The 21884-nt window shown below is 45.0% G+C and overlaps 1 protein-coding gene across 1 annotated transcript in view; it reads right to left on the reverse strand.

Moving 5' to 3' along the window:
- The window catches only part of LOC137545330 (uncharacterized), a 197645-nt gene that overhangs the window by 145397 nt on the left and 30364 nt on the right, over positions 1-21884 (reverse strand). The window contains exons 3-6 of the mRNA XM_068266440.1: positions 21670-21767; positions 21457-21559; positions 2187-2378; positions 40-450 (exon numbers count right to left, since the gene is read on the reverse strand). Coding sequence (XP_068122541.1) covers positions 40-450; positions 2187-2378; positions 21457-21559; positions 21670-21767 — 804 coding nt within the window. The remainder of the gene's footprint in view (positions 1-39; positions 451-2186; positions 2379-21456; positions 21560-21669; positions 21768-21884) is intronic.

The raw sequence follows: 21884 nt of genomic DNA on the forward strand, positions 1-21884 counted from the left end.
TCTGCTTATTTAGCTGCCACTCTGCCTCTACTGACATACCCCTGCTGAGTGAGTCTGCCCATCTGTTCCTGATTCCCTGAATGTGAACTGCCGTCAGTGAGATGAGACTCGACTCTGCCCAAGTCATTATTGATAATGCGAGATCTCGCAGATTCCGGACTTTGGTTCCTCCTTGTTTCTTCAGGTAGGATACCGTAACTATGTTGTCCGAGTACACTAAGACTTCCCTTCCTGCTACATGAACCTGCAGATGTTGAAGTCCCAGTTTTACCGCCATCAATTCTCTGAAGTTTGATGAGGCCTCCATCATTTTTTGATACCAAAGGCCGCTGACCTGGAAAGTTGAGTAATGGGCTCCCCACCCCTTTGAGCTGGCATCTGTGTAGACTTTTGCCGGGATGTCTGGACCCACCTCCTCCCTTGCGACAAGTGCCTTTGACAAGTCCACCACTGAAGGGATATCAGCACTTGTACTGGGCACTGAACAAGATTGTCCAACGACCTTTGGTTTCTGTCCCAGCTTGAAAGAAACCAGGTTTGGATGTCCCTTGAGTGAGCCTGCGCCCACTCTACTGCTGGGAATGTTGAGGACATTTGTCCCAGCAGAGACATGACATTTTTTAGGGATACACTCTCCTCTCTCATAAAGACCTGAGCTTTCAATATTATCTTTTCCACCTTCTCCGCTGGTACACCATCTGAGTTGTGGTGTCCCATAGCAACCCCAAAAATACTATTCTTTGAGTTGGAACCAGCCGGGATTTTTCTTTGCTTATAATCCAACCTAGCTTTGTTAACCATTCCATTGAAAAAATTAGCTGCTTTTTTAAAACTTCCTCGGACTCCGCTAGAAACAGGAAGTCGTCCAGATAAGGTAGAACCCTTACATTGTGGAGATGTAGAAAAGCTATTACCTCTGCTAAGACCTTCGTGAAAATTCTCGGCGCTGACGTAATTCCAAACGGGAGGGCTCGATATTGGTAATGACATATCGACTCTCCAATCTGAATCGCAAATCTTAGGAACCTCTGATAATTTGGATGTATTGGCACGTGAAGATATGCATCTTCTAAGTCCAAAGTCGCAAGAAAAGCTTCCGGAAACATCGCGTTTTTTACAGAGGTAATGCTTTCCATCCGGAACTTTTTCTCCACAATGTAAGGGTTCAGGGGTTTTAGGTTTAAAGTGAAACTCCAGACTAAAAATTGACTCAGCAGCACTGGAAAGGCTTTGTGTTTCTTTAACAGTTTCACAGCATCAGAACTCTTTTTCTCTTATACAAGCCTCATTTTTAGCTGTACACAAAAAAACTGCCCGGGCATTTTTCCCCTAATGCTGTGCAAAGCATGATGGGATTTCTGATGTTGCTGTTCTCGTTCTGCTGTTTTGGTGCATTTTTTTTTTTTTTTTACATTTTGAATTTGAGATTTGAAGCCTAGTGTGTGCAGCTGGGAGGGGTTATCAGGACACAGGACAGTTGGAACTGTGTCTCCTGCTCCCTGTCACCTCCTTTCAACCAAAAAGATGGCTGCCCCCATGACAAAGATGGCTGCCCCCATGGATCACAAACATTTGCCTGTTCTTTTAAAACAGGGTGGGTAAGAGATTATATTACCTATCTATTCTAATTAACATAACTAATGTAACTTAATGACAGTATGTTTGTTTAGGTTGAAGTTCCCCTTTAAGATCATTTGGAATTTCCCTGACGGTTTGCATATCAGGAAAACCTTTGAATAGAACCCCTGAAATTGTTCCTGAGGTGGAAACCTCATGATCACATTCTTTTCTAGTAATGATATTACTGAATCCCTTAGGGCTTGTGCCCACTGAGGATCTCTCGGAATACCCGTCACTAATCTGCTGGAAGGAGGGACAGAATTGAACTCGATTTGGTAACCGAACTGAATCAAATTCAATACATAAGGACTTTTGGTTATCTCCCTCCAAGCCAGAAGAAAGACTCTTAACCTCCCCCCTACAGATTCCTGATAGTCATTTTGCTGGCTTTGTGGACGGTCCCTGTGGTCGGTTAAACAGAAAGGATCCCCGACCCCTGCCTGCGTTATATGTTCATCTTTTAGACTGAAAAGTACCCCTGGCCGATGATTCCCCCCTTGGAGGGTTCCTTTTACTCACAAACTGTTTTTTAAGGATTTTCTTTCTTTTGTCTGGACATTTTTTACCTTTGTTAGAAGACCTTTCCAAGACTGCATCAAGGTCTTTCCCAAATAATAACTCTCCCTGGAACTCCATGGAACATAAATGATGTTTAGAAGCTGAATCCCCCTCCCAGGCGTTTAACCAAACTGCCCGTCCGGGGGAATTGACTAAGGCCGCTGCTTTAGCAGATGATCTTAAACTTTCTGATGTATTATCTGCCAGAAAAGCCACCGACTTAGAAATCACCGGTAAAGATTCCAGAATCTTTTCGTGGGGGGTGCCTGCAATTAAATGATTCTGCAAACCTTCCACCCATCTAATCAGATTTCTGGCCAAACAAATGGATGCAATGGCCGGTTTGAAAGAAAAAGACACTGCATCCCACGCTCTCTTGAGCAAGGCCTCTGCCTTTCTATCCACGGGATCCTTAAGGGAGCCCGCATCTTCAAACGATAGATCTGAATTTTTTGAATACTGAGCCAACGCAGCATCCAATTTTGGACACTTTGTCCAAGGCGATTCCTCCTCATCATTGAAGGGAAACCTCCTTTTGAAGGATCTAGGAATAAAAAGACGTTTTTCTGGATCCTTCCCCTGGGATCTAATGAGTTCCTTAATAGTCATGTAGGGGAAAAACCTTCATTGTTTTAATTATCAGACCTTTATAAATATCATCCCGAACAGATTTAACCGACAAATCAGATTTAATCTGTTCTGAATCATATACCGCTTTTAATATTTCTTCAGTATCTTCAGCAGAAAATAAATACCAAGTGGATTTCACTGCTTTAGATTTCTCTGAGGTGTCTGACTCTATGGCTTCACCTTCCTCTGAAACTTCAGAAGACTCCTGCAACTGGCCACAAGGTAACGTCTGGGAACTCAAAGATGTATGACCCGATAGATCTATAGCAGATTGGCCAGAGTGTGGGTCTGCCTGTTGATCTATTGTGGTGGAGGCTGAGCTCTGAGTCTGATCCTGATTTACAGAAAAAGCTGATCTAAATGCAGTAAAAGTATTGCTAATCTCATCTTTTACAGTCTGCATCAACTCTAGTAAGGCCACTGTAGCCTGAGAACTTTCTCCCTTGGAAGTAGTAGATTGTTTAGCCTGTAAGTGACATTCTTTACATATGTCCCTAGCTGCCCCCTCCTGAAGCCTAGCATTGCAGACCCTGCATCTTATTTTCAGCTTTGCTGTGGCTTTCTGTGAGAAAAACATAAACAGAAACCATTTATCACTCTAATGCTGCCCTCACATGTTATAAAAAACAATTCAGCATCAACCTCCTTTCCACATACCCGCGGGCTTGTGCCAGCCTGTTGTAAAGTAGCCGCCGGGGTATCCTGTGCTGCTGTGTTGGAGGACTGCATCTGCTCCATGTTGCAGCTTGAGCGGCGTTCCTCGTGCGCCTAAGCGCGGCTTCTATAGCCGCACTTCCTGGTTTTCGGACGCCGCCCTCCCGTCCTGCACCAGTAGCCGGAAACGACGTCACACGCCCGACGTCTCCCCGCGAGATCAGTTCTCGGCTATTTTTCCTCCGGCTGCGCACTTCACCGCACGCTCCTAAGGCGGTTATGGCGGCTTCTCGCCTGAGAGTGTTAGGAGACCAGGTAAAAAACAACCCCCTTTCCGTCTCCCACCAGGCCGAAACATCAGTCACCGGCCCTAGTCGTCATAAGGCAGTAAACCTAGCTAAGACATGGGTGCCCCAGGCAAAACCCCCATATCAGCCAAAATAATAAACTGCTAACTAGTCAGGCGTCCAGCATGAATGGGAAACAACAAAAAACTGAGGATGAGAGGGAGGAGGGGCTCCATTTATGGGCTCAGAGCTAATTAACATTAGAATTTATTTCAGGTGTTTCCAGCGTGACAGGAGACAGCAATGTCTCAGCAGCAGCCGTCCTGGAGGACGATGGGAGAAAAAAAAGTTTCCCAGCTTCCCTGAACTTCCTGTAAGCGTACTTCCGACGCTTACAGGACGCATTCACAAAAAAGTACTGTGGCCATCTTGTTGCCAAAAAGTAAAATTACACCCAAAAACATATTTCATATACAAATACATTACTTTACAATATAAATTAACTCATTAACTCCCACACTCCCCAATTGTTACCAATTTTTATTTATGGAATATAAAAAAAAATACAAAACATTACAATAAAAAAACATAAATAGTTATCTTAGGGACTGAACTCTTTAAAAATTTATATCAAGAGGGTATAACACTGTTACTTTATAAGCTATGGGCTTGTAATTAGGGATGGACGCAAAACGGGAAAAAAAATGCACCTTTATTTGCAAATAAAATATTGGCGCCAAACATTGTGATAGGAACATAATTTAAACGGTGTAATAACTGGGACAAATGGGCAAATACATTTCATGGATTTTAATTACAGTAGCATGCATTATTTAAAAACTATAATGGCCGAAAACTGAAAAATAATGATTTTTTTTCCAAATGTTTTCCTATTTTCCCATTAAAACACATTTAGAATAAAATAATTCTTGCCATAATGTCCCACCTAAAGAAAGCCTATATGGTGGCAAAAAAACAAGATATAGTTCATTTCATTGTGATAAGTAATGATAAAGTTATAGACGAATGAATGGAAGGAGCGCTGAAAGGTGAAAATTGCTCTGGTGCTCCAGGGATAGTAATACCCCTCAGTTGTGAAGTGGTTAACAAAGCGCTGATTGCGATCGTCGGGAATCGCGAGGGTGTCCAGTGACTTCTACCCCACTAATCGCGGTAAAATCATCCTGCATATTGAAGTGTGAGTGGCCCTTAGGCCAAAAGATCTGAATATGGAAATAGATCTGAGCTGCTTCATTGATAAAGGCTGAAGGGGAGTGGAGATAGTTATTCTCTGGCCCATTGGAGGGGCTCCTGAGATTGGGGTCCTGTAGATTGGGGCATGTGTATGGGATTGTATCCGGGAGCAGAGGGGCAGAGGTGAGTATAACCCCCTAATCCATATGGAACTAACTTATACCCCATTTCTCTGGGAGGACATTTATTGCATTTTATATACTACTAGCTGATGACCCAGCGTTGCCCGGGAATGCATTTAGCTGCTGTTGCTCCTCCCATGTTTTCTAACCCTAACGCACAAACACTCAATGACCAAGTTTGTGAGCTTTGGGGTCCTTGGCATCAATAATTTGTATTATCCCAGTGAAATGAAACAAATCTGATTGGCTGTTTGTGACTCCGCCCCTTTGCTGAATTTGAACCCCAGTGATCCAATGACCATCTGCACCAGGTTTGAGGCTTCTGCCATTAACAGTGCAAGAATGGCAGCAATTTAAATATTCCCCTTGAAAATTGACAGGTGAATTTTGATTGGCTTTCTTAGGCTCTACCCACTTTTTTGAATATTAATCCCAGTCATCCAGTGACTAACTGAGCAACATGTGAGAACTCTGCCATTAACAGTGTAAGAAGGGCTGCAGTTTACATTTTCCCAGTGAAATTTGTTTTTGGCTCCGCCCACTTTTTGTAACCTGGACACACAGTCACTCAATGACCAAGTTAGTGATCTTTCAGGTTCCTGGCATCAAAATTGTGTGAACGGAAGCAGTTTATCCAGTAAATAAATCTGATTGGCTGTTTGTGGCTCCGCCCCTTTAGTGAATTGAAACCCGTCACCCAATGACCGACTGTTACAAGTATGAAGCCTCTGCCATAAACAGTGTAAGAATGGCAGCAGTTTAAATATTCCCCTTGAAAATCAATAGATGAATTTTGATTGGCTGGTATAGGCTCCACCCACTTTCCTGAATATTAATCTCAGTCACTCAGTGACTGACTGTGGTAAGTTTGAAGCCTCTGCCATTGACAGCGTAAGAATGGCTGCAGTTTACAGTTTCCATTTAAAATTAATGGCTGAAATTTGATTGGCTGTTTTATGCTCCGCCCACTTTTTCTGAATTTGTAACCTCGGTCAGCAAGTGACCAACTGTGCCAAGTGTGGGGACTCTGGCTTTATTACTGTAAGAATGGCAGCCTTTTACATTTTTTCCATTGATATGAATGGGTGAAATCTGATTGGCTGTTTGTAGCTCCGCCCAGGTGTGCAGGGGGGACGCGAGACCCCCAGAACATATCATCCCAGGTAGTAAGGGAGCTGTATACCAACTTTCGTTCAAATTGGTCAAGGCATTTTCAAGTGATCGTGGCACATACACGAATTTATATACAGTGGGTTGCAAAAGTATTCGGCCCCCTTGAAGTTTTCCACATTTTGTCACATTACGGCCACAAACATGCATCAATTTTATTGTAATTCCACATGAAAGACCAATACAAAGTGGTGTACACGTGAGAAGTGGAACGAAAATCATACATTATTCCAAACATTTTTTACAAATAAATAACTGCAAAGTGGTGTATGCATAATTATTCAGCCCCCTTGGATCTGAGTGCAGTCAGTTGCCTATAGACATTGCCTGATGAGTGCTAATGACTAAATAGAGTGCACCTGTGTGTAATCTAATGCCAGTACAAATACAGCTGCTCTGTGAGGGCCTCAGAGGTTGTCTAAGAGAATATTGGGAGCAACAACACCGTGAAGTCCAAAGAACACACAAGACAGGTCAGGGTTCAAGTTATTGAGAAATTTAAAGCAGGCTTAGGCTACAAAAAGATTTCCAAAGGCTTGAACATCCCACGGAGCACTGTTCAAGCGATCATTCAGAAATGGAAGGAGTATGGCACAACTGCAAACCTACCAAGACAAGGCCGTCCACCTAAACTCACAGGCCGAACAAGGAGAGCGCTGATCAGAAATGCAGTCAAGAGGCCCATGGTGACTCTGGACGAGCTGCAGAGATCTACAGCTCAGGTGGGGGAATCTGTCCATAGGACAACTATTAGTCGTGCACTGCACAAAGTTGGCCTTTATGGAAGAGTGGCAAGAAGAAAGCCACTGTTAACAGAAAGCATAAGAAGTCTCATTTGCAGTTTGCCACAAGCCAGGTGGTCTGGTCAGATGAGACCAAAATGGAACTTTTTGGCCAAAATGCAAAACGACCTCAATTCACTAAGCTTTATCAAACACTTTATCAAACGTTTGATAATTTACCTCATGGGTAAAATCTAATTTTGAATTCACTAAGGTGTTATATATTTATCGAATGTTTTATCGATAAAACGTTCAATAAATCTGTAACACCTCAGTGAATTCAAAATTAGATTTTACCCATGAGGTAAATAATCAAACGTTTGATAAAGTGTTTGATAAAGCTTAGTGAATTGAGGCCATATGTGTGGCAGAAAAGTAACATTGCACATCACTCTGAACACACCATCTCCACTGTCAAATATGGTGGTGGCAGCATCATGCTCGGGGGGTGCTTCTCTTCAGCAGGGACAGGGAGGCTGGTCAGAGTTGATGGGAAGATGGATGGAGCCAAATACAGGGCAAACTTGAAAGAAAACCTCTTAGAGTCTGCAAAAGACTTGAGACTGTGGCGGAGGTTCGCCTTCCAGCAGGACAACAACCCTAAACAAAGGCAGGGCAACAATGGAATGGTTTAAAACAAAACATGACTAATGCCTCAAAAGGCAAGAAAGGACTGCGCTCCACAGCACTTGATTAAAATCTATGTATATATAGCTTCAATGTCACCAGTATAGGGGATCCGCAGACTTTGCTAAAGTACACAACCTCTCCAATCACGATCCAGTCCACAAAAAAAGTTGCGATCACAATCCTGACCTCTCAGCGTGGTATAGGATTTCCCTGTAAAAACATCCGAATATAGTGCAATATTGCTTATCATGAACCACCTAGTGATTCACTTCATGCAGTTGTGTAAAAGATAGCCTCCACCCAGATACAGAGGAAACATGGGGGAATACTTTTCACCCCCTTAGTGAGTCTCACTCACCAGATTGCTTCTTGTATTGCAAGCATATAAGCCCTCCAGCCTGAGCAACAATTCAGGACCTTCAAAAATATAAAAAGCGGGACTCGCATAGCATAAAAACCTCTTTCATTTATTGCTAAAAGGGAGCACAGATTATCCATATCATATTGCTCTAGACTCCAGCCTGCCTTTCCTTTCATGCCTAATGTAACGATCGGTGTCAGCACACAGAGAGAATCTGATTATTGGTGATCTGCAGAATCACCAAGAATACAGATATACCTGATTATTGATGATCTGCAGAATCACCGATAATCCAAGTATAGCTAACCTCTGGACACCTGAAGCGTGTACGTGTTTTGGTGCAACAGTAGGCTATCTCCCGTGGGGCGGGAGACGCAGGAACTATGAGCAGGGACCACCTGAGGAGCAGTGGCCCTTGGCTGTGTGGGAACTATCTCCTAGGAGAGGGAATAGAGATAACCTGGGAGCCAATGATTTCCTGCTATACTGGGAATCAGACTGTACTGCAGCCAGAGGACTCCTAGAGGATAGAGCCCCTGGCTGAACTGCAGGAGGGACTCTCTGCGGAGCAGGAGGTCCCTGCAGCTAAGTGATACTTGGTGGAATAGAATCACAGTTAGTACAGGGAGACTGTACACTCTAGGAATGAGTGACAGCCAGAAGATTCGGGCAGGCCAGGTCGGCAACACACGAGCAGATAAGGTACAAAGACAGAAAGCTGATTCGGTAACCAGTTACAGGCAGGGTTTGGCAACAGGTAGGCAGATATGCAGAGGTACCGAATCAGTATGCAAGAGAGAGGTCGACAGAGCAAATAGTTAGTCATAACAGATATAAAGCAGAGTCCTAGTCTGGGGTGTGAGGTCCGCAGTCTCGACACCCTGGAACTAGCCTGGAATATAACGTAATGATGACACAGAGTCCCTAGTCTTGGGTGCGAGGTCCGTGGTCTCGACACCCTGGAACTAGTCGGGAGTATAACAGAATGATAACACAAGTCCCTAGTCTTGGGTGCAAGGTCCGTGGTCTCAGCACCCTTGAACTAGTCTGGAGTATAACAGAATGATAACACAAGTCCCTAGTCTTGGGTGCGAGGTCCGTGGTCTCAGCACCCTGGAACTAATCTGGAGTATAACAGAATGATAACCCAAGTCCCTAGTCTTGGATGCGAGGTCCGTGGTCTCAGCACCCTAGAACTAATCTGGAGTATAACAGAATGATAACACAAGTCCCTAGTCTTGGGTGCGAGGTCCGTGGTCTCGACACCCTGGAACTAGTCGGGAGTATAACAGAATGATAACACAAGTCCCTAGTCTTGGGTGCAAGGTCCGTGGTCACAGCACCCTTGAACTAGTCTGGAGTATAACAGAATGATAACACAAGTCCCTAGTCTTGGGTGCGAGGACCGTGGTCTCAGCACCCTGGAGCTAATCTGGAGTATAACAGAATGATAACACAAGTCCCTAGTCTTGGGTGCGAGGTCCGTGGTCTCGACACCCTGGAACTAGTCTGGAGTATAACAGAATGATAACACAAGTCCCTAGTCTTGGGTGCGAGGTCCGTGGTCTCAGCACCCTAGAACTAATCTGGAGTATAACAGAATGATAACACAAGTCCCTAGTCTTGGGTGCGAGGTCCGTGGTCTCCGCACCCTGGAACTAGTCTGGAGTATAACAGAATGATAACACAAGTCCCTAGTCTTGGGTGCGAGGTCCGTGGTCTCAGCACCCTGGAACTAGTCTGAAGTATAACAGAGCAGTGACACAGTTTCCCTAAACTTGGGTGTGAGGTCCTTGGTCACAACACCCTGGAACTGGTCTAAAGTATAACACAGCAATCACACAGTAATCTGGCTAAGTGTGAATTCCCAGGTCTACCTGGTTGTAACACACTGTGGGATCTGACTATGGTCTGAGCGCTCACACATATGCATTCGCAACGGCAGACAACCAGCAACTGCAAGGCAAGGTCTATATATACCTGCAGTGCTGTGCAGCCCCGCCCAAGCCACTCAGCCAATCCAGAGTCCAGCTGGGATCAGCTGATCGGCCTGATCAGATGACTCCCCTTCTGCTGGTATAAATGTCCTGTCGCCAGGCGTGCGCACGCGTAGCTCTCCATCTGTGTGCACTAGAAGGTCCAGCCAAGCCAGACGCGTATTGCTGCGCGGAAACCGCCGGCCCGAACGCGGAGACAGCCGCCCCGCCACTAGACCGCGCGGCGGCATCTCCGCTGATCATCACACCTAAATAGGGGATAGAAGCTGTATGAGATGTTGGGAATCTTTGAGGTAGGAGGGTAAGTTTATTACGAGGGGTTGTAGGTGTTTGTCAATGAACCGGGACAAATTGCTGGTCATGGAATCAATGCCTGCTATAATGGGTGACATAGACCTTTTACTTTGTTCTTTTACTATTATAAGCTATATGTTGTATGTATATTTATGTGTATGCTTTTTATCAAGACCTGGTTAATATCTGCTATTTATTATGCCCTTTTTTAAATATCTTTTTGGCAAATGTTGAAGTTACTGCTGTGTATCTGGGCCACCTCCAACATGGCGGCCCATCAGTACTGAGGACCAGGCATGCCTCTTCCAAGATGGCGGCCTGACTCCTCTTTAAAAGGGTAAGTCTTTGCAGGCTCCTCTCACTGATGATGCACTTCCTCTCTCTAATTGATGTCACATCCTGCACACTATTTAGCATGCTCAGACACTCTCTGCCATTGCAGAGGCGCTGAGTGTCGTTTGTTTTGCTAGATGGTAAGTCCTGGTGGGTTTATCCACTTACATCTTGTATTTACTGCTGCCATCCATATCTTTTAACCCCATACTGGGGTATGTCGGTTTTGCTGCCATTGTTTCGCTTGTTTTGCTGCCATTCACACTCTTTTTACTATCTTTGACCTACAGTCACCTCTGATGCTATTTGCTCTGTAACTTGCACGTCCCATGGCCACAATAGATAAACCCCTTCCTTTTCTTTTTTCCCCCCTCTTCCCCCCCCCCCCTACTCCCTTGGCCTGACACACAACCTTCCCTTGGTCTCCCCCCCCCTCCCCCCCCTAGGTTTCCCCCAACCCCCACCCCTGTGTTGTTCTCCCCCCCCCTCCCCCCCTAGGTTTCCCCCAACCCCCACCCCTGTGTGGTTCTCCCCCCCTCCCCCCCCTAGGTTTCCCCCAACCCCCACCCCTGTGTGGTTCTCCCCCCCTCCCCTCCCTCTCTCTCTCTCTACCAAATTCTTTAACCCCCCCACCAACACAGCCCACCAACATAACAATTCTATGATACAAAATACTGTACCTTTACTGTCAATGTACTATATTATTTTGCACATGTTTGTCACTCAATGATTGAAGTTTTAAATGTAAGATATATTATAGCAGAAACAATATACCCTCTGATCTCTGTCATTTGCAGCTGTAACTCCTTTTTCTATTGCCTGAGGAAGCGGGCGCTGACCCGTGAAACGCGTTGCTTTGTTTTATCTGGAGTTCGTTAATAAATAGACTGAATGTACAGTCGTGTTGTGTCTGCTTGGAGGAGGTAAGTCCACCACTGCCTCCTCTAATTACCAAGTTTTGGCTTTTAAGCTCTTTTAAAACCCTTTTTATCCTTTTGGCGCCTCTGTTCTCTCTTATATAACATTGTATCCACCCTTGGTGGAGGGTTGCGACCCTTTCTACTATCTACAGAGAGCGACTTGTTATTCCTGAGTGGGGTCAGGATAATCTCCCCACCTGCCTTTACAGTGGTTGCCTATTGGTGACCCATGTTTGTGAGTATAACAACTATTACTCTTTGTCATTACCCCATTTGTCAATACATACTACACTATTGGGGCTCTTGGTGTTCCTCTGTTTATCTCGTTTGTGAGACCAATCTGTGTACAGTAATGTACAGTGACCATTATCAGCTTATTACAGGCCGGTAACACTAACTCCCCCTACTGTGACCAATCTGTGTACAGTAATGTACAGTGACCATTATCAGCTTATTACAGGTCAGTAAACACTAACTCTCCCTACTGTGACCAATCTGTGTACAGTAATGTACAGTGACCATTATCAGCTTATTACAGGCAAGTAACACTAAGTCACCCCTACTGAGACCAATCTGTGTACAGTAATGTATAGTGACCATTATCAGCTTTTTACAGGTCAGTAACACTAACTCCCCCTACTGTGACCAATCTGTGTACAGTAATGTACAGTGACTATTATCAGCTTATTACAGGTCAGTAACACTAACTCTCCCTACTGTGACCAATCTGTGTACAGTAATGTACTGACCATTATTAGCTTATTACAGGTCAGTAACACTAACTCCCCCTACTGTGACCAATCTGTGTACAGTAATGTACAGTAACCATTATCAGCTTATTACAGGCCAGTAACACTAAGTCACCCCTACTGTGACCAATCTGTGTACAGTAATGTACAGTGACCATTATCAGCTTATTACAGGCCAGTAACACTAAGTCACCCCTACTGTGACCAATCTGTGTACAGTAATGTACAGTGAACATTATCAGCTTATTACAGGCCGGTAACACTAACTCCCCCCTGCTGTGACCAATCTGTGTACAGTAATGTACTGACCATTATCAGCTTATTACAGGTCAGTAACACTAACTCCCCCTACTGTGACCAATATGTGTACAGTAATGTACAGTGACCATTATTAGCTTATTACAGGTCAGTAACACTAACTCTCCTACTGAGACCAATCATTGTACAGTAATGTACAGTGACCATTATTAGCTTATTACAGGTCAGTAACACTAACTCCCCCTACTGTGACCAATCTGTGTACAGTAATGTACAGTGACCATTATCAGCTTATTACAGGTCAGTAACACTAACTCTCCCTACTGTGACCAATCTGTGTACAGTAATGTACTGACCATTATTAGCTTATTACAGGTCAGTAACACTAACTCCCCCTACTGTGACCAATCTGTGTACAGTAATGTACAGTAACCATTATCAGCTTATTACAGGCCAGTAACACTAAGTCACCCCTACTGTGACCAATCTGTGTACAGTAATGTACAGTGACCATTATCAGCTTATTACAGGCCAGTAACACTAAGTCACCCCTACTGTGACCAATCTGTGTACAGTAATGTACAGTGACCATTATCAGCTTATTACAGGCCGGTAACACTAACTCCCCTACTGTGACCAATCTGTGTACAGTAATGTACAGTAACCATTATCAGCTTATTACAGGCCAGTAACACTAAGTCACCCCTACTGTGACCAATCTGTGTACAGTAATGTACAGTGACCATTATCAGCTTATTACAGGCCAGTAACACTAACTCCCCCTACTGTGACCAATCTGTGTACAGTAATATACAGTGACCATTATCAGCTTATTACAGGCCAGTAACACTAACTCCCCCTGCTGTGACTGATCCGTGTACAGTAATGTACAGTGATCATTATCATCTTATTATAGGCCAGTAACACTAACTGCCCCCTACTGAGACCAATCTGTGTACAGTAATGTACAGTGACCATTATCAGCTTATTACAGGCTGGTAACACTAACTCCCCCCACTGTGACCAATCTGTGTACAGTAATGTACAGTGACCATTATCAGCTTATTACAGGCCAGTAACACTAACTTACCCCTACTGTGACCAATATGTGTACAGTAATGTATAGTGACCATTATCATCTTATTACAGGCCAGTAACACTAACACCCCTACTGTGACCAATCTGTGTACAGTAATGTACAGTGACCATTATCAGCTTATTACAGGCCAGTAACACTAACTTACCCCTACTGTGACCAATATGTGTACAGTAATGTATAGTGACCATTATCATCTTATTACAGGCCAGTAACACTAACTCCCCCCTACTGAGACCAATCTGTGTACAGTAATGTACAGTGACCATAATCAGCTTATTACAGGCTGGTGCCACTAACTCCCCCTACTGTGACCAATCTGTGTACAGTAATGTAAAGTGACCATTATCAGCTTATTACAGGCCAGTAACACTAACTCCCCCCTACTGTGACCAATCTGTGTACAGTAATGTACAGTGACCATTATCAGCTTATTACAGGCTGGTAACACTAACTCCCCCCACTGTGACCAATCTGTGTACAGTAATGTACAGTGACCATTATCAGCTTATTACAGGCCAGTAACACTAACTTACCCCTACTGTGACCAATATGTGTACAGTAATGTATAGTGACCATTATCATCTTATTACAGGCCAGTAACACTAACTCCCCCCTACTGAGACCAATCTGTGTACAGTAATGTACAGTGACCATAATCAGCTTATTACAGGCTGGTGCCACTAACTCCCCCTACTGTGACCAATCTGTGTACAGTAATGTACAGTGACCATTATCAGCTTATTACAGGCCAGTAACACTAACTCCCCCCTACTGTGACCAGTCTGTGTACAGTAATGTACAGTGACCATTATCAGCTTATTACAGGCTGGTAACACTAAGTCACCCCTACTGTGACCAATCTGTGTACAGTAATGTACAGTGACCATTATCAGCTTATTACAGGCCGGTAACACTAACTCCCCTACTGTGACCAATCTGTGTACAGTAATATACAGTGACCATTATCAGCTTATTACAGGCCAGTAACACTAACTCCCCCTGCTGTGACTGATCCGTGTACAGTAATGTACAGTGATCATTATCATCTTATTATAGGCCAGTAACACTAACTGCCCCCTACTGAGACCAATCTGTGTACAGTAATGTACAGTGACCATTATCAGCTTATTACAGGCCAGTAACACTAACTCCCCTACTGTGACCAATCTGTGTACAGTAATGTACAGTAACCATTATCAGCTTATTACAGGCCAGTAACACTAAGTCACCCCTACTGTGACCAATCTGTGTACAGTAATGTACAGTGACCATTATCAGCTTATTACAGGCCAGTAACACTAACTCCCCCTACTGTGACCAATCTGTGTACAGTAATATACAGTGACCATTATCAGCTTATTACAGGCCAGTAACACTAACTCCCCCTGCTGTGACTGATCCGTGTACAGTAATGTACAGTGATCATTATCATCTTATTATAGGCCAGTAACACTAACTGCCCCCTACTGAGACCAATCTGTGTACAGTAATGTACAGTGACCATTATCAGCTTATTACAGGCCAGTAACACTAACTCCCCCTACTGTGACCAATCTGTGTACAGTAATATACAGTGACCATTATCAGCTTATTACAGGCCAGTAACACTAACTCCCCCTGCTGTGACTGATCCGTGTACAGTAATGTACAGTGATCATTATCATCTTATTATAGGCCAGTAACACTAACTGCCCCCTACTGAGACCAATCTGTGTACAGTAATGTACAGTGACCATTATCAGCTTATTACCGGCTGGTAACACTAACTCCCCCCACTGTGACCAATCTGTGTACAGTAATGTACAGTGACCATTATCAGCTTATTACAGGCCAGTAACACTAACTTACCCCTACTGTGACCAATATGTGTACAGTAATGTACAGTGACCATTATCAGCTTATTACAGGCCAGTAACACTAACTCCCCCCTACTGAGACCAATCTGTGTACAGTAATGTACAGTGACCATAATCAGCTTATTACAGGCTGGTGCCACTAACTCCCCCTACTGTGACCAATCTGTGTACAGTAATGTAAAGTGACCATTATCAGCTTATTACAGGCCAGTAACACTAACTCCCCCCTACTGTGACCAATCTGTGTACAGTAATGTACAGTGACCATTATCAGCTTATTACAGGCTGGTAACACTAACTCCCCCCGCTGTGACCAATCTGTGTACAGTAATGTACAGTGACCATTATCAGCTTATTACAGGCCAGTAACACTAACTTACCCCTACTGTGACCAATATGTGTACAGTAATGTATAGTGACCATTATCATCTTATTACAGGCCAGTAACACTAACACCCCTACTGTGACCAATCTGTGTACAGTAATGTACAGTGACCATTATCAGCTTATTACAGGCCAGTAACACTAACTTACCCCTACTGTGACCAATATGTGTACAGTAATGTATAGTGACCATTATCATCTTATTACAGGCCAGTAACACTAACTCCCCCCTACTGAGACCAATCTGTGTACAGTAATGTACAGTGACCATAATCAGCTTATTACAGGCTGGTGCCACTAACTCCCCCTACTGTGACCAATCTGTGTACAGTAATGTACAGTGACCATTATCAGCTTATTACAGGCCAGTAACACTAACTCCCCCCTACTGTGACCAGTCTGTGTACAGTAATGTACAGTGACCATTATCAGCTTATTACAGGCTGGTAACACTAAGTCACTCCTACTGTGACCAATCTGTGTACAGTAATGTACAGTGACCATTATCAGCGTATTACAGGCCAGTAACACTAACTCCCCCTACTGAGACCAATCTGTGTACAGTAATGTACAGTGACCATTATCAGCTTATTACAGGCTGGTGCCACTAACTCCCCCTACTGTGACCAATCTGTGTACAGTAATGTACAGTGACCATTATCAGCTTATTACAGGCCAGTAACACTAACTCCCCCCTACTGTGACCAATCTGTGTACAGTAATCTACAGTGACCATTATCAGCTTATTACAGGCCAGTAACACTATGTCACCCCCTACTGTGACCAATCTGTGTACAGTAATGTACAGTGACCATTATCAGCGTATTACAGGCCAGTAACACTAACTCCCCCCTACTGAGACCAATCTGTGTACAGTAATGTACAGTGACCATTATCAGCTTATTACAGGCCAGTAACACTAACTCCCCCCTGCTGTGACTGATCTGTGTATAGTAATGTACAGTGACCATTATCAGCTTATTACAGGCCGGTAACACTAACTCCCCCCTACTGTGACCAATCTGTGTACAGTAATGTACAGTGACCATTATCAGCGTATTACAGGCCAGTAACACTAACTCCCCCCTCCTGTGACCAATCTGTGTGCAGTAATGTACAGTGACCATTATCAGCTTATTACAGGCCAGTAACACTAACTCCCCCCTGCTGTGACTGATCTGTGTACAGTAATGTACAGTGACCATTATCAGCTTATTACAGGCCGGTAACACTATGTCACCCCCTACTGTGACCAATCTGTGTACAGTAATGTACAGTGACCATTATCAGCGTATTACAGGCCAGTAACACTAACTCCCCCCTCCTGTGACCAATCTGTGTGCAGTAATGTACAGTGACCATTATCAGCTTATTACAGGCCGGTAACACTAACTCCCCCCTGCTGTGACTGATCTGTGTACAGTAACGTACAGTGACCATTATCAGCTTATTACAGGCCGGTAACACTATGTCACCCCCTACTGTGACCAATCTGTGTACAGTAATGTACAGTGACCATTATCAGCGTATTACAGGCCAGTAACACTAACTCCCCCCTCCTGTGACCAATCTGTGTGCAGTAATGTACAGTGACCATTATCAGCTTATTACAGGCCGGTAACACTAACTCCCCCCTGCTGTGACTGATCTGTGTACAGTAATGTACAGTAGGGCTGCACGGTTTTGCGGTTTTAAACTGAAACCGCGTTTCACGTGCAGCCGATTTCAGGATCGTCAGTAGCTTCGGTTTTGGGAGCCACTGATTGGCAGAAGCTGCGACTAGCAGTGAATATTTATGATTGTTAATGAGCCGGGCAGCAGGGGGAGGGCGAGTCCAGTCCAGAGCAGCACACAGCGCCACCAATAGCTAGATAGAGATGGTATGATGGAGGAGGTAGGCGGAGCTTTACAGAGGGTGGTACAAAGTGATTGGTGGTGCTGTGGGCTGCTCTGGAATGGACTCGCCCTCCCCCTGCTGCCCGGCTTATTAACACTCATAAATATTCACTGCTAGTCCTAGCTTCTGCCACGCCTCCCCCTTCCAACAACATGGGGAGCGCAGTGATGCAGGATTAGATTTTCATCAGCTGGCCCCAGGAACTGCCGGGAGGGAAAGAGGCAGAGCCAGCGTATTAACAGCAGCTGCTGCTGAAAGTGACGAGAGCTGGCCAGGAGGAAAGGCAGCGCTGTAAGGTTAGACTATTAGAAGGAGGGGCTCCGAACTCTTTCCTGTCCTGGCACCCCTGAGCCCCGCTTCTGTGCTCCGTACACAGATGTCTCCCTCTCTGCACACTTGCTTATAGAAGCAGTGATGGTTTTCTGTCCCTCTCCTTACACTTCCTTAAAGAGGAACTGTAACGACAAAACGGCCCCTGGGGGGTACTCACCTCGGGTGGGGGAAGCCTCCGGATCCTAATGAGGCTTCCCACGCCGTCCTCCATCCGTCAGGGGTCTCGCTGTAGCCCTCCGTGCAGCGGTGACGTAATATTTACCTTCCTGGCTCCTGCGCAGGCGCTCTGACGGCTGTCGGCGACGAAGTAGGCGGAAATACCCGATCTCCGTCGGGTCTGCTCTACTGCGCAGGCGCAAGTTTCCGGCGCCTGCGCAATAGAGCGGACCCGACGGAGATCGGGTATTTCCGTCTATTTCCGTGCCGAAAGTCGCCACAGCACCCCCGCTGGAGCCAGCAAAGGTAAATATTGAACTGACAGTCGGCACAGTCGCCGGCTGTTCGGAGGGCTGCGGCGAGACCCCCGTGGGACAGAGGACGGCGTGGGAAGCCTCATTAGGATCCGGAGGCTTCCCCCACCCGAGGTGAGTACCCCCCAGGGGAGGTTTTTGTTGTTACAGAGTCTCTTTAATACCGCAGCGCTGGTGATCTGTCTGGATGCTGCGGGTGACGGTCTGCAGGTAATAGATCACCCACTCCTACCCCTCATTGCCCTTCTCACATTCCTCAGCCTCCTCTCACTGTTATTTATGATACTCTGCACTTTAACTATTACCCTGCTGGAAGCTCTGTGGCCAGATTAACAAGTTCTCTCGTACACAGTCTGCCTCAATTGTCATCAAAATGCTCTTTATTTATAGCAGGATCTTATACTGGGGCAACTATACTAGAGGCGCTTACCTGGCTAAACTATACTGGGGGCACTGTGAATTTAGTGCTAAAGCTCGATTTAAAGAAAATCGTGAAAAAAATCGAAATCGCAATTTGAGGAAAAAAAAAAAAAATCGCAATTTCTATTTTTTCCTAAAATCGTGCAGCCCTAATGTACAGTGACCATTATCAGCTTATTACAGACCGGTAACACTAACACCCCCCCCCCCCCCCCTCCTATCTGTGCACAGTAATGTACATAGTAGTGATAAGTAGTGATAATGCTATGGCAAAATAAATGGGAGGAGCACTGAAAGGTAAAAATGTCTCTTCGCGTTAAGAGTAAAATGGCCTGTGGTGGGGAGTGGCTAAGATGACAAAAATCTAACCCTTCTACAGAGCATAACCCCGAATCAGGCCAGTCTGTGAGCAGCAATACAGCCACACCAGCAATAACCATCCACATTATCCTATATTACTGCTGATTACTCACCTGTTCTGCCCTCTGTAACATTGTCCTCCTCTTTACTTGTCCTCATCACGCCTCCCTCCTCCATAGACTGCTGATCACTCCTCACATACGTCTCTTCTTCTTCCTCTTTACTTGTCCTCATCATGCCTCCCTCCTCCATAGTCTGCTGATCACTCCTCACATATGTCTCTTCTTCTTCCTCTTTACTTGTCCTCATCATGTCCCTCTCCTCCATAGACTGCTGATCACTCCTCACATACGTCTCTTCTTCTTCCTCTTTACTTGTCCTCATCATGCCTCCCTCCTCCATAGACTGCTGATCACTCCTCACATATGTCTCTTCTTCTTCCTCTTTATTTGTCCTCATCATGTCACCCTCCTCCATAGTCTGCTGATCACTCCTCACATATGTCTCTTCTTCTTCCTCTTTATATGTCCTCCTCATGTCTCCCTCCTTCATAGTCTGCTGATCACTCCTCACATATGTCTCTTCTTCTTCCTCTTTACATGTCCTCATCATGCCTCCCTCCTCCATAGACTGCTGATCACTCCTCACATATGTCTCTTCTTCTTCCTCTTTACTTGTCCTCATCATGCCTCCCTCCTCCATAGACTGCTGATCACTCCTCACATATGTCTCTTCTCCTTCCTCTTTACTTGTCCTCATCATGTCTCCTTCCTTCATAGACTGCTGATCACTCCTCACATATGTCTCTTCTTCTTCCTCTTTACTTGTCCTCATCATGCCTCCCTCCTCCATAGACTGCTGATCACACCTCACATATGTCTCTTCGTCTTCCTCTTTACTTGTCCTCATCATGCCTCCCTCCTCCATAGACTGCTGATCACTCCTCACATACGTCTCTTCTTCTTCCTCTTTACTTGTCCTCATCATGTCTCCCTCCTGCATAGACTGCTGATCACTCCTCACATATGTCTCTTCTTCTTCCTCTTTACTTGTCCTCATCATGCCTCCCTCCTCCATAGACTGCTGATCACTCCTCACATACGTCTCTTCTTCCTCCTCTTTACTTGTCCTCATCATGCCTCCCTCCTCCATAGACTGCTGATCACTCCTCACATATGTCTCTTCTTCTTCCTCTTTACTTGTCCTAATCATGTCTCCCTCCTCCATAGACTGCTGATCACTCCTCACATATGTCTCTTCTTCTTTCTCTTTACTTGTCCTCATCATGTCACCCTCCTCCATAGACTGCTGATCACTCCTCACATACGTCTCTTCTTCTTCCTCTTTACTTGTCCTCATCATGTCTCCCTCCTCCATAGACTGCTGATCACTCCTCACATATGTCTCTTCTTCCTCCTCTTTACATGTCCTCATCATGTCTCCCTCCTCCATAGACTGCTGATCACTCCTCACATGCGTCTCTTCTTCCTCTTTATAGGTCCTCATCATGTCACCCCCCTCCATAGACTGCTGATCACTCCTCACATACGTCTCTTCTGCTTCTTCTTTGTAGGTCCTCATCATGTCTCCCTCCTCCATAGACTGCTGATCTACCCTCACATACGTCTCTTCTTCTTCCTCTTTACTTGTCCTCATCATGTCACCCTCCTCCATAGACTGCTGATCACTCTTCATATATGTCTCTTCTTCCTCCTCTTTACTTGTCCTCATCATGCCTCCCTCCTCCATAGACTGCTGATCACTCCTCACATATGTCTCTTCTTCTTCCTCTTTACTTGTCCTAATCATGTCTCCCTCCTCCATAGACTGCTGATCACTCCTCACATATGTCTCTTCTTCTTTCTCTTTACTTGTCCTCATCATGTCACCCTCCTCCATAGACTGCTGATCACTCCTCACATACGTCTCTTCTTCTTCCTCTTTACATGTCCTCATCATGTCTCCCTCCTCCATAGACTGCTGATCACTCTTCACATACGTCTCTTCTTCCTCTTTACTTGTCCTCATCGTGTCTCCCTCCTCCATAGACTGCTGATCACTCCTCACATACGTCTCTTCTTCCTTTTTAACCACAACACCTACATGTATCAGTTCTCCACCCTAAGTGCAGAAAATGAGATATAATTTAAATTGTGACCACAGATAACAGCACATGCAGAAGGAGAATATAATACAGTTCAGAGTCTCTGAAGACCCCCAGTCCCACCTACCTGATAATGGTCAAGGGGGGCGAGATCATCCTGTGGAGAATCCTGGGAATAAAGAGGACCTGTACATCTCTCTGGTGGATTTCTGTTACTGGATCCATCTGTAGGAAACACACACACTGACTGAATACATTGTCTCTATGTGATTATCAGATGATGGGGGATCTAGGTGGACAATCCTGGGAATAAAGAGGACCTGTACATCTCTCTGGTGGGTT

Source organism: Hyperolius riggenbachi, chromosome 2, assembly GCF_040937935.1.
Source record: "Hyperolius riggenbachi isolate aHypRig1 chromosome 2, aHypRig1.pri, whole genome shotgun sequence".
In the NCBI taxonomy this organism is placed as follows: Eukaryota; Metazoa; Chordata; class Amphibia; order Anura; family Hyperoliidae; genus Hyperolius; species Hyperolius riggenbachi.